This window comes from Alexandromys fortis, unplaced genomic scaffold (assembly GCF_014885135.2).
Source record: "Alexandromys fortis isolate MF-2015 unplaced genomic scaffold, M_Fortis_MF-2015_v1.1 scaffold_219, whole genome shotgun sequence".
NCBI classification, from domain to species: domain Eukaryota; kingdom Metazoa; phylum Chordata; class Mammalia; order Rodentia; family Cricetidae; genus Alexandromys; species Alexandromys fortis.
The window spans coordinates 1,794,709-1,806,582 of NW_026068092.1; the positions used below are offsets into that span (position 1 = coordinate 1,794,709).

The window sequence follows — 11,874 nt, forward strand, 5'->3', positions numbered from 1 at the left end:
TGCCACCCTGTGGGGCCATCTGGCTTCTCTGAGGAATGCAGGGCAGGAGTTGCTGTGGATGGTTTCCTGACAACCTGAGCCTGGTAGGGTCAGGTGAGCTCTCTGTCCCTGGAGGCCAGTGTCTGCGGCTAGAGCTTGTTTGTTCACACCGTTCAGTGTAACCCAAGCTGGCCTCAGACTCACTAGATAGCAGAGGATGCCTTCCAGCTCCTGGTTCAGTGGTCCTCACATCTGAGCTATGTGCCACCATGTCCAGAGCATCTCTGTCTTGTTTCTCAGGCCCTACCCTAAAGGCGAAGAAAGAAAGAAGGCTTGTCTGTCAGCTCTGTCTGAAGTGAAGGTGCAGCCTGGTAAGCCATCAACCTCAGGGCCAGTGAGGCACGAGGGACTGATGTGGAAACAGGGCTCGGCTAGCCGCATCACACACTTGGGGCCTCCAGCATCCGACACCCAAGGGATGAACTTCCTTTTTTCTGCTTAGTGGACATATTTGCTGAGTGTCTTAGTTTTCTGTTGCTGTGAAGGGACACCATAAACACAGCAACTCGTACCAAAAAAAGACATTTGGTTGGGGCTGGCTTACAGTTTGGAGATAGTCCATTGTCCTACGGAGGGAAGCATGGTGGCACACAAGCAGACATGTGCTGGACAGGTAGCAGAAAATTCTCTATCTTGATCCACAGGCGACAGGAAGAGAACTGTGAGCCATTAGGCCTGGCTTGAGCTTCTGAGACCTCAAAGCCCACCCCACAGTGACACACTCCCTATGGCCAAGCATTCAAACACATGCGTCTGTGGGCGCCATACCTATTCAAACCACTACTGAGAAACGGGAGTGCCTGACCGTTCACAGAACACAGAGATGGAGGAGTGTGTTAGAGCATGCTAGGCCAGTGCAGCTAGGGTGGGAGTCTCCGCTGAGAGCGAAGCAAACCCAAGACTTTCCCAGACAGCAGCAGGGTAGTTGTCACAGAACATTCTGGAGAAGCATCTCCTGGGAGGCTTGCCTGGATGGATCCCGAAGGGGAAGGGTCTGAGTCAGGAAGGGCAGACCCACAGTGAGTACAGAACAAGTCAGCGTCCTCATCCGGCTGCTCTACATGTAAAGCCTAGACTGGGGACTGGCTGTGGCACCTTGGTGACACATAGCTCCCTGTACCTCCTTCTGTGCCTGCCCAGGCTGCTACCTGCCCAGCAACCCTGAAGCAATTGTGCTAGACATTGACTACATGTCAGGAACGCCAATGCAGAGGTGAGTGCCCGTCCCCACTGTGTCCCACACTAGCAGTCTCCACTGTACTTATGTACTCCCTTCCTCTCTCAGTGCTGCAAAGGCGCCCTATCTGGCCAAGTTTAAGGTGAAGCGCTGTGGAGTGAGCGAGCTTGAAAAAGAAGGTCAGTAAGGGACCCCTCGTGTCCGGATGTCTCTCCTCACCCGTGCTGCTGTTACAACATCCTATCAAAGATGTCTGCCATGCGTCTCCCTGCAGACTTCCTCTGGAAATGGCAGGGTGCTCTGCAGCAATGCTTGCTTACCCTGGAATCTGCTCCCACCCCCGTCCTCGGAGCCCAGCTACTGAGCCTTTGTGAGCACACTGGTTGCTTCAGGCTCTGTAGAGAGGAGCATAGTCTGAGTGACACCGGAGAGGTGTGCAGCATCACAGATCTGGAGTCTGACATCAGGACGTAGGCCAGCATGCTCAGTGAGGGAAGGGTCAGGCTGTGGCCAAGCAGGAATCTAAATTCTGGGCTGGGTGTTCTCCGGCTCGCCTTCCTGTGGTTGTAGCAATCCATGCAGGTGATGCTGCTTAGCATCCCTGCATCTCTGCCTGCCTTGTGTGGCCTGACAAGTCTCTCTCAAAGGACACTTGGCATCTACTATGACCGGCATCTTCAAATACCTTAATTCCAAAGAAGACCACGGTTATGGTTTGGGGTATGAACTCTGTGGGGACACAGACCAATGTGGAAATGTCTTCAGTGGTGTGGCTGTGTTTCGGCTGAGTCCTCAGCTTGGACCCCAAGGGGCTCTGTTTCAGTTCCTTGTAAACTTGTGTTCTTAGGAAAAGTCCCGGCCCTGTGATCCTACATGATAACTCATGGTGTTTCTTGGGACCCCTTAGTGCTCTGCCAAAGTGATTCTCAAGATCCCAGTTCTTTCTCAACCCTAGGCAGCCTCCTTGTGCCCTCAGGCTGAGAGAGCCCCCTCCCCTCCCCAGGTCTGCAGTGCCGCTCAGATGCTGATGATGAGTGCCGCGGGCAGGAGGCCGATGGCAAGAAGATCTGCTGGCAGGCAGCCATCTTCAAAGTGGGGGATGACTGCCGACAGGTGACAAAGCTGGCCTTATTTAGGCTGGCAGGGCAAGGCACTGTCTTCTAGTGACACGTGACCCTTTCCTGCACTTTATGATTCAGGTGCTCTGGAGGCATCAGAACAAACCCAGAAACCCCTGCTCCCAGCCCCACCCTGCACCATCAGGGACGGCCTCACTCCCACATCCTCAGGGCAATCTTGTGACAGCTCAGCCTGGGTGGGCAGTGAGGCCAGACCTCTAAGCTCTCATTTGGCCACAGCCTGCCCCCTTCCCTACTATGTGAGCCTCGAGGGACACTAGTTTCCGAGTGTCCCAGGGTTGAGGAAAGGACCCTGACTGCATCCTGTGCCTTCTCCGGTCCAGGACATGTTAGCCCTGCAGATCATCGACCTCTTCAAGAACATCTTCCAGCTGGTCGGCCTGGACCTCTTTGTTTTTCCCTACCGGGTGGTGGCTACCGCCCCTGGGGTGAGTTCCTGGGGTGTGGTAGGCAAAGGGGCCAGCACATCACTGCTCCCACCCGACTGTCCCTTCTCCCTCCCTTCCTAGTGCGGGGTGATTGAGTGCATACCGGACTGTACCTCCCGAGACCAGCTGGGCCGCCAAACTGACTTCGGCATGTATGACTACTTCACACGCCAGTATGGGGATGAGTCCACCCTGGCCTTCCAGCAGGTAGCCAGCCCCACAGCCTCAGCTCACCTCCTGTCTGCACTCCACACAGCTGCGCTCACTGCTGTGAGCTCTGCCTTAGTCACACAGAGCCAGGTGAGACCACAGCCCTCTCCACACAGGCACGCTACAACTTTATCCGAAGCATGGCCGCCTACAGCCTCCTGCTGTTCCTGCTGCAGATCAAGGACAGGCACAATGGCAACATCATGCTGGACAAGAAGGGCCACATCATCCACATCGGTCAGCCAGGCCCTAGGGGGCTGGGAACGAGAATGGCAGCCCACACTCTGGGTAGATGGGAAGCTGGTGGAGTGCCTCTGCTCTAGCCTGGCACGAGCTCCTCCTCCCCCACTCAGGCCCCTGTAGCTGAGACCCTCTGCTAGAGATAAACCACCCTGGCCTTGCTCCTGCCCCAGTTACAAGCAGCTTTTTGGGATTTTGCAGACTTCGGCTTCATGTTCGAAAGCTCACCAGGTGGCAACCTTGGCTGGGAGCCAGACATCAAGCTGACAGATGAGATGGTGATGATTATGGGGGGCAAGATGGAAGCCACACCCTTCAAATGGTTCATGGAGATGTGTGTCCGAGGTTATCTGGCTGTGCGGTGAGTCCATGGGCCACGTGGAAGGGATGTAAAGGTGGGAAGGAGGAAGTCAGGCTCAGTAGCACTGACATCAGGTGTTACTCCAGCTCCGCCATCCACTGCCCACACACACATGGGCACACACATAAAGATAATTTTTTGTTTCAAGACAAGGTCTTGCCGGGTGGTGGTGGCGCACGCCTTTGATCCCAGCACTCGGGAGGCAGAGGCAGGCGGATCTCTGTGAGTTCGAGGCCAGCCTGGTCTAGAAGAGCTAGTTCCAGGACAGGAACCAAAAACTATGGAGAAACCCTGTCTCGAAAAACCAAAAAAAAAAAAAAAACAAAAAAACAAAAACAAAGAGAGAGAGAGAGAAGGTCTTACTATGTAGCTCTAGCTGTCCTGGAACTCACAGAGATCTGCCTGTCTCTGCCCCCCAAGTACTGGGACTAAAGATGTGTGCCACTACCTCCCAGCCATAAATCTTTAAGAAGTGAAGGGCCTTGCCTTCTAATCACTTAGTCTACCTTTGTGAGCAGCTTCCAGTTCTGACCACCAGCCCCATCCTGCAGTCTCCCACAGCTGACCTCATCTGGCAGCACCCTCCAGCCTTGGGCTCCTCCTCGGGACTTCCTGGCCACCCCTTCACCGTAGCCCCCGCACCTCCAAAGCTACTGACACCAACCCGATGGCACATGGAGTGTCACCTTGCCACATCCCACATGCTACTGTAGTTAAGCCCAACAGAGCATCTTTGAAACCACAGCTGGAAGCCTGGCATGTGGGGGATAGGGAAGGACATTCAGCCATACCGGCTGCCTGAGCATGGCTGGGGGAAGCAGAGGTGGATGGCTGGCCTTGTCCCGACCCTCGCCGTCTCCACAGGCCCTACATGGATGCAGTTGTCTCCCTGGTCACACTCATGTTGGACACAGGCCTGCCCTGCTTCCGAGGCCAGACAATCAAGCTTTTGAAGTAGGTGCCTTGGGGAAGGGCTCTTGTGCTGGGGCTTTACCTAGAAACCTTTTGTGTCCTGGGAACCCCAGAGCAGTCGGGCTTCCTGGAGAGCAAGATGGCCTTGAGCTCCCCAAGTGGCCTACTAGTTGCTGGAAAGGGTCAGGGGCCACACTAGGTCACAGCAGGAGAAGGGGCCCCAACAGGTTCCCACAAATGCAGTCTTCCATCTCTCCCCAGACACAGGTTCAGCCCTAACATGACCGAGCGAGAGGCAGCAAATTTTATCATGAAGGTCATCCAGAGCTGTTTCCTCAGCAACAGGCAAGTCGCCCACGTCCCTGAGCCTTGCCAAGGGTGAGCAGGTGGGAAGGGCTCTGAGAGATGAGGCTCCTCACTCTCCTGCTTGGCCTTCCAGGAGCCGGACCTATGACATGATCCAGTACTACCAGAATGACATCCCCTACTGAGGCAGCCTGGGCGTGGAGCTGACAGCTTCACAGACCCTTGTTCAGGAGACTGAGCAGCACAGTGTGCTGTGTGCGCAGGTGTGAGAGCACAGGTGTGAGTCTCTGTGCACTGGACACATTCCCCATTTGTTCACCTGTCTTACTACATGGGTACATGAAGTATTTTCTTGTGTAAACATGGAAAAATAAAAATCCCCAAATGTGCTGCATTTGCTTTGTTTGCTAGCCTCAAACCTACCTCCCTGGAGTTGAAGCTGCCCTTCGATTCTGGTCCTTTTGAGTCACTGCCGAGCTCAAGGAGTCTGCTTTTGGTTTTGGTAGGATAATCAAACCCAGGGCCTATGCATACTAGGCAAACACCTCAGCCCTAGCTGTGTGTAGCCTCAGCCTGTGACTCATCCCAACAGGCATTCTCTCCAAGGAGAGACTTTCCTAGGCTGGTCTTTGTCTCCATATCTCTGTAGTTTAGTGGTGAAAGTTCTTGCCTTGTCTGACATGCACAAGGCCCATGCCCAGTAGCCCCCAAATGACAGTCAGAAGGCAGGAATGGAAGCAGAGTCTGGGTGGGAAAGAAACTGAGAAAGCAAACAAAAGTGAACCTTAGAGTAGCAACCCAGACCTGTAATCCTGGCCACTCCCAGCCTTGCTTTTGTTTGGTTTTCTTTTCTTTCTTATTTATTTATTTTTTTTTTTTAAATTTTTGTTGTTTTCAAGACAAGGCTTCTCCCCGTGTAACAGCCCTGGCTGTCCTGGAACTCACTCTGTAGACCAGGCTGGCCTGGAACTCAGAGATCCACCTGCCTCTGCCTCCCAAGTGCTGGGATTAAAGGTGTGTGCCACCACCGCCAGGCTACATCCAGCTTTTTTGCATAGGTTCTTGGGATCAAACTTCCACCCTTGTGCTTGCAAGACAGCCATCACCCCAGCCGAGGAGCTGAAGGCTCCAATGGACAGAGCGTATAGGCTGCTGGGTGCGGTTAACCTCAGCCACAACCGATTCTCCGTGTTCATCTTCATTGACCGTTTTGTCGGGCCATTAAGCATGTTGCCGAGAAACTATAAAAAGCTATAATTGTTTAAATGGCGTGGTTATAGTTCAGCATTCACAAATGCTTAGTTCGATCCCCAGAACAGAATAAACCACACCTGGTGGCTCATGTCTGCAATCCAAACACTCAGGAGCCAGAGGTAAGATGATCAGTAGTTCAAGATCACTCAGCTACATGGAACAGCATGAGACCCCCGCCCCACCAAATAAGTAGTCTAGAGCTTATATGATGTGCAGGATCAAAATTCAACCCATACTGATTTCCACTGAGCAGACATTCCTCGTATACACTAGCACGTTCCTCACGAAGCCCACTATCGGTGTGCTCAGATGCTGTGAGGAAGTTTGGGTTTGGCGAACTCCACCCAATGTTGCAGGGAATTTGGAGTAATTCCGGGGAAAATAATCCACACACCACGGAGGGAACTTGACAGGCCAGTACTCACAGTAGCAAACGACTCGCTAGGGGGTCGGGCTGGAGGACAGTCCGGGCACCAAGCAGCCCAGCTGTTGGACAGTACCCCTGAATCCAGGTGACAAGGGGGTCTCTGGGCCCACAGGAACACACAAGCTCCACCCCGCCCTTTTCACACAGGTAGGCACCCCAAAAACCACAAAAGAGACAGAGGTGGCAGAAGCCGGCATGATGTGCTCTAAGCAGGCAGCAGTCCTTGCGCGCGCAATTCAAGCAAAGGCGACAGCGTGTAGCGCAGCCTACGGAAGACTGTGTCCGAGCCAAGACTACTCGGGAGCCCCTGGCCGACGGTGTCGGGCTTCCCCAGCGCCACGTAGAGCAGCGGCAGCGCCAGGAAGCCCAGTGGGAGCAGCAGCAGCGTCTGCAGTGCGCTGAGCGCCCACAACCTGAGAAACCACCAACGAACACATGGGTGGTGGCTCCGAGACCCCGAACCCGGACTACCGGGCCACCGCTAGCCACTCACCTGATGCTCCCCGCGCCCGCACCGCCAAACAGCCGATTTTCCTGCAGAGAAAGGGACGCATTCAGCTCTGCTCCAGGAACTAGCCAAGTCTCCCCGAGAAAGCAGGTCTGGATCCCAGCTTCGCCCGCGCGCTCCGGCCCGCGCTCACACAGTCAGCCCTGGCCACCTCCTCCATGAGTGAGCCCGCGCAGTCCTGCACCCGACGAGGCTGCGAGTTCCACCTGCGGGATAGGCACGGAGATGGGCCACCTGGCCCGGCTTTAGCACTGCCCTGCCGTCCTCCCTAATCCCAACCCTTACGGTTCCGCGCCACCACGCGTAGCCTCCAGCGCAGCCGCGGCCTCCATCACCTTCCCCTGCAGCTCCTGGAGAGTGGCAACAGGGACTCAGGGCGGAGAATGCGGTCCACCGCGGGTCAGGGGTGAGGAGAAAGGGTTGAGGCCGCAGAGCGTTAGAAGTGACCGGCTCTCAGACCCAAGAACCCGCACCTGCAGGACTCCGCTCTGCTCCTGGAAGCTGGCCCAGGCCTCTTCCGTACGCTGCGCGCCCTAGAAGCCAAGGGGTGAGCATCGCCAGGACATGCCCTCTCCTCGCGTCCTCCCCTCAGAGCCCAGCACCGTTCGCACCTGTCGCAGGTCCTCTGCCTGCATGGTGAATTTGGCCTCCGCCAGCTCCAGATGTTTCTTCGAAAGAATCCAAAGTGATATCAAGAACCTGTAGGCCTCGCACACCGCTGTGCCCCGGGGCTTGGTCTCCCCCGCCCCCGGGTGTTAGGTCGCTGGCTTTCAGGTCCGACGCTCTACCCACGCAAGCGCACGGCCCTGCCCACAGCCATTCCCCGCCCAGGCCCCGCCCAAGTACCTGCAGTGCCGCAAGTTGAGTTCCCAGTCGCTGCTCTGCTCGCTGTTGGCTCAACTCTTCTCCTCCATAGTAGAAAAGCTGGGAACAGAGTTTGTGAGTGCCTGGTTTATGGGACTTGGGGGCGAGGGCGTGACCTGGGACATTCCGTACGTACCTGGCTGGACAGCTCCTCCCACTCTTCCTGCAGCTTCCGATTGTGTTGCTCCTGCGGACAGGGTCCAGGCTGTCTAGACCCCTCCGCTAGCCTCGCCACCCCGGCCCCACCTCTTGTTCTTGCCCTTACCAGGTCCAGCCGGTGCTGCTCCGCGGCCTCCAGTAGCCCACGAGCCTGCTCCGCGCGCTCCCGTGCCGCCTCACGCGCCTCCCCTCGAATCGCCCGCGACGCTTGACTTCGTCTCCGCTGCAGGCTGCGCGGCGGGAGGGGGTGGGGGGCAAATGGTCAGGGATGAAACTAGGGCGCAGGATCCTGTGGGAAGCCCACCGCCAGCCTGAGAGTTCCAGACTGAGCCCACTGCCCAGAGCCGAGGCTGCCAGTAGCCTGCCCTGGGCCCTCGGTGCCCTCGCACCTGCGCTCGCGCTCGCGCAGCTCGTCCAGACGCCCGGTGAGGCTCTCGCTTTCGGCTTCCAGCCCACGCACCAGCTCCTCCAGCTCCTGCTTCCGCAGGCGGCCGTCGCGGTTGTCCTTCTGCAGCTGCAGCAACTGCTCCAGCGGCTCAATCATAGCTCCAGCACTCTGCCCGGACCTCCGCCCGGACCTCCGCCGCCTGAGCGGCCCTGTGGCCCGCGTCATAATGGGCAGCAGGGGGCGCCAGAGCCCGACCCAAGAAAGGCCACGCCCGATCAATTTGGTGTACAATTTTTATCAAAGCGGAACTTGGTGGCCCGTATTAATACTCCTCTCTCCTGGGACGTGGGAGACACGAAGGTCAGAAGTTTAAGGTCATCCTTTGCTGCGTAATCGAATTTGAGGCTAGCCAAGGCTACATGTGGACCTATATCGGATTGATAACAAGTTTACAAAATTCTAGGTAAAGACTGGACTTGACAGTTCATGCCTGTAATCCCAGAAATCCAGAGACTGAAGCAACAGAATCGATGACATTGAGTTCAAGCTCAGCATAACGATATAACAAGAAGACTCTGACTGAAAAAAAAAATGAGAGAAACTGAACTACCACAGTAACTAATCATGGGATAAATCAGGTGTACCTCACCTTCGATTCAGAGCAAAGAAATAGGATTTTGAGAAAACGTTTAAAATTAAGTTCCTTTTAATTTGACTAGTCTGTAGTGCAGGTTGCATCTTGTTTCTGTGTCCAAAGGCTTGTACCACCATCCCTGGCTAAAAATTGGCAGAAGAAAAGCACTGTACTATGTTAAAAAAGGTGACAGTTGAGGCAAGATAGAGAAACAAAATTAGGACACGGGAAATGAAAGGAGCCAGCACCCCCATTCTGGAGCCCCTCACCAGGGTCTACATTTGCTGTGGACACACAGATAAAAAGCCGCTCCTTCGCAGACACTGGGTGCTAACATCGAATGTGTGTGCCTTTGCACAGAGCATCACCACACACACACACATGCGCACACACAGCACAGCTACTAACTTTCCATCCCTGTCTTACTGGCAGTAATCCTATCAGGGACCCTCTGAAAGCTCCCTGTCATCTCGGATTTCAGGCTCCTTGGCCAGCCTCAAAACCTACCTGTTAGCATCGAAAGGAATAACAGGGGACAAGCCCCATGAGAGACTCCCAAATCTCTAGTGTGAACTCTAAATGGTCTTAATAATAAGAACCTTGAGTCAGATATTGGAATAAATGATGAAAGATTTATTATCAGAGAAGTAAAGGAGTCAGGCACTAGAGAGACCTTTTACCTCTACCGAATCCTCAGATCAAAGGAGCAAGATCCTGTCTCTACAAATGCTCAGACTGAATGGGTTGAGCTTCAGTCTCCTCCCTTATACTCCTCTCTCTGCCTGGCCACATCACTCCTGTCTCCACCTCCCTAGTGGGATTAAAGGCGCGACACCCCAAGTACTGGGATCACCTTTGTGTGAGCCCTGTTTCTCTTTTAGATTGGATCAATTTCATTTAGCCCAGGGTGGCCTTGAACTAGTGGAGATCCTTCTGCCTCTGACTCCTGATTAAGGCGTGTGCCACCACTGCCTGGTCTCTTTGGTTAACTAGTGGTTTAGCTCTGCACTCTGATCTTCAGGCAAGCTTTGTTTGTTAGATTACAAACCATCACCACACACACCCACACTTGCCTGTGTCTTGCTTCTTTGAGGAGCCCACACCTGTGCTTCTGGGATGAGCCGTTTCTTCTGAGCTTCTCGCTGTCTCTTAACCCTCAGGCTAAGACGTGCTCAGCAGACAAGCCCAGTAACCTCAGTTCAATCTAGAGAAACAGCGTGAGAGAGAGCTCCGAAGTTCCTGCTAGGACTCGGGCATCTGTACTGGCCTGTTATTGGGGTCCTGACAGCCACCACAGCCACTAAGAGCACCTCCTGTGCACATTCACTACGCTCCCCTTTAAAAGGTGGGCCTTGCCCTCTCTCTCCTGTTCCTCTTGTCCACAGGGACTGGTCTCTCCCCCATCTCTTCCAATAATCCCATGTGAGTCCTGTTGTATGGTGTGACTTCTTCCCTTCACAGTGTTTTAAATAACACTCTAACCTGTACACATGGAGGCCATGGCACAAGTGTGCCACCCCCAACATCAAAGACACACAAAATATTAAGTTCCATTTTATGTTTATGGATGGATGTTTTACCAATATGCCTATGCACCATGTGCATGCAGTGCCTGTGGAGGCCAGAAGAGGGCATCAGATCTCCTAAAATGACTTACGGATAGTTTTGCGTGGTGGGTGCTGGGAATCCAACCAACTCCTCTGGAAAAGGACTTGTAACTGCCGAGCCATCTCCCCAGTCTCCAATATGTTTACTAAAACCTTGAGTCTGCTTTATACTGACCAACCCTTCAATGCTTTTCTGTGTCAAAGCCCAGAGTCTATTGCCTGAGGTCGCTAAAAGCTAAATGGCGGCTCCTCAGGCTGCTCTGAGCAAGAGGGCAGTGCCTCATCCCCACCTCCCTTGACAGAAACTTTACAAAATGACAGCAACTAAGGACTTGGCTGACTGACCTTTGCCCACAACTTAGGAAACTTTGGCCTTTTCCTGGCCACAGACTCAGCACAGACAGGCTGTGAAACACTGCTCTTTGCTGGCCAGATCTGAACCCAGCCTCACTTGGGGAGTGAAGGACAGCCCTGGTCTGAGGGTTTCTTCCAGCTGCCTAGGGACCATCTCCTGCCAGTGGGTCAGTGCGGTCATACATACATACTATGTATGAGGCTGTAGTTGCTAGGGAAATGGTTAATGTTCACCCTCCTAATGGGACACTCACATGTTTGCTCTCTGGGCATTTCCTCAGGGCTCTCTCATGCCTTCTCCACTCCTCACCCAAGGTCCAAAATTATATCTCCACTATGACAAACATTTTGGTCTGGCCACCCCACTGTTCAGCTGCACTGGGATGCCCTGGGCCAGTTTCTGCAGAGCCTGCATGGCCCAGGCCTCCCTTTGCTGGTCCTGTTCTGAGGCCTCCAGCCTCATGCAGTCTTTACACTGGGTTTCCCCAATTCCTATGACAAACTACAGACTTATCCCCCAAACTTGAGGGCCATGGTCTTGAGGACAGTGCTAGCTGCCTTGGGTCACCCACTTACCACCTCCATCACCACAGCTTCAGGCTGGATCACTCCCAACTCCCCAAGGTCTGCTTTTTGTTACTTTGTTTTTTGAGACAGGGTTTCTCTGTGTAACAGCTTTAGCTGTCCTGGAACTAGTTCTGTAGATCAGGCTGGCCTGGAACTTACAGAGATCTGCCTGCCTCTGCCTCCCAAGTACTAGGATTAAAGGCGTACGCCACCACCACCCAGCTAAAAGTTCACTTTAAGGATGGAATTTGCCATGAACTCAAAACTAGCTCAACCCAACCGACCTCCCTACTCTTGTGC

The 11,874-nt window shown here is 54.2% G+C and overlaps 2 protein-coding genes across 2 annotated transcripts in view; one reads left to right on the top strand and one right to left on the bottom strand.

Moving 5' to 3' along the window:
* Positions 1–5,206, top strand: part of Pi4ka (phosphatidylinositol 4-kinase alpha) — a 132,125-nt gene extending 126,919 nt beyond the window's left edge. Inside the window, exons 45-55 of the mRNA XM_050123004.1 lie at positions 280–350; positions 1,180–1,252; positions 1,325–1,395; positions 2,220–2,329; positions 2,679–2,783; positions 2,865–2,990; positions 3,110–3,230; positions 3,435–3,594; positions 4,459–4,548; positions 4,768–4,851; positions 4,946–5,206. Of these exons, the coding sequence (XP_049978961.1) occupies positions 280–350; positions 1,180–1,252; positions 1,325–1,395; positions 2,220–2,329; positions 2,679–2,783; positions 2,865–2,990; positions 3,110–3,230; positions 3,435–3,594; positions 4,459–4,548; positions 4,768–4,851; positions 4,946–4,997 (1,063 nt within the window). The 3' untranslated portion in view covers positions 4,998–5,206. The remainder of the gene's footprint in view (positions 1–279; positions 351–1,179; positions 1,253–1,324; positions 1,396–2,219; positions 2,330–2,678; positions 2,784–2,864; positions 2,991–3,109; positions 3,231–3,434; positions 3,595–4,458; positions 4,549–4,767; positions 4,852–4,945) is intronic.
* An 862-nt stretch (positions 5,207–6,068) lies between these two features.
* On the bottom strand, positions 6,069–10,409 carry Tmem191c (transmembrane protein 191C). Its single transcript, XM_050122890.1, has 10 exons — positions 8,414–10,409; positions 8,131–8,254; positions 8,002–8,052; positions 7,848–7,925; positions 7,613–7,669; positions 7,475–7,534; positions 7,287–7,351; positions 7,135–7,207; positions 6,987–7,027; positions 6,069–6,906 (listed from the first exon to the last, which is right to left on the bottom strand). Exons 1-10 carry the CDS (start codon positions 8,635–8,637, stop codon positions 6,699–6,701), a joined length of 981 nt encoding a protein of 326 aa, XP_049978847.1. The 5' UTR covers positions 8,638–10,409; the 3' UTR covers positions 6,069–6,698.
* Positions 10,410–11,874: the final 1,465 nt, after the last annotated feature.

Coding starts and splice junctions, on each gene's coding strand:
- Tmem191c (XM_050122890.1), bottom strand. CDS start 8,637: ATGACGCGGGCCACAGGGCCGCTCAGGCGGCGGAGGTCCGGGCGGAGG. Junction 8,255..8,413: donor CTGCGCGAGCGCGAGCGCAG/GTGCGAGGGCAC, acceptor CCCGCCGCGCAG/CCTGCAGCGGAGACGAAGTC. Junction 8,053..8,130: donor AGCAGCACCGGCTGGACCTG/GTAAGGGCAAGA, acceptor CCCTGTCCGCAG/GAGCAACACAATCGGAAGCT.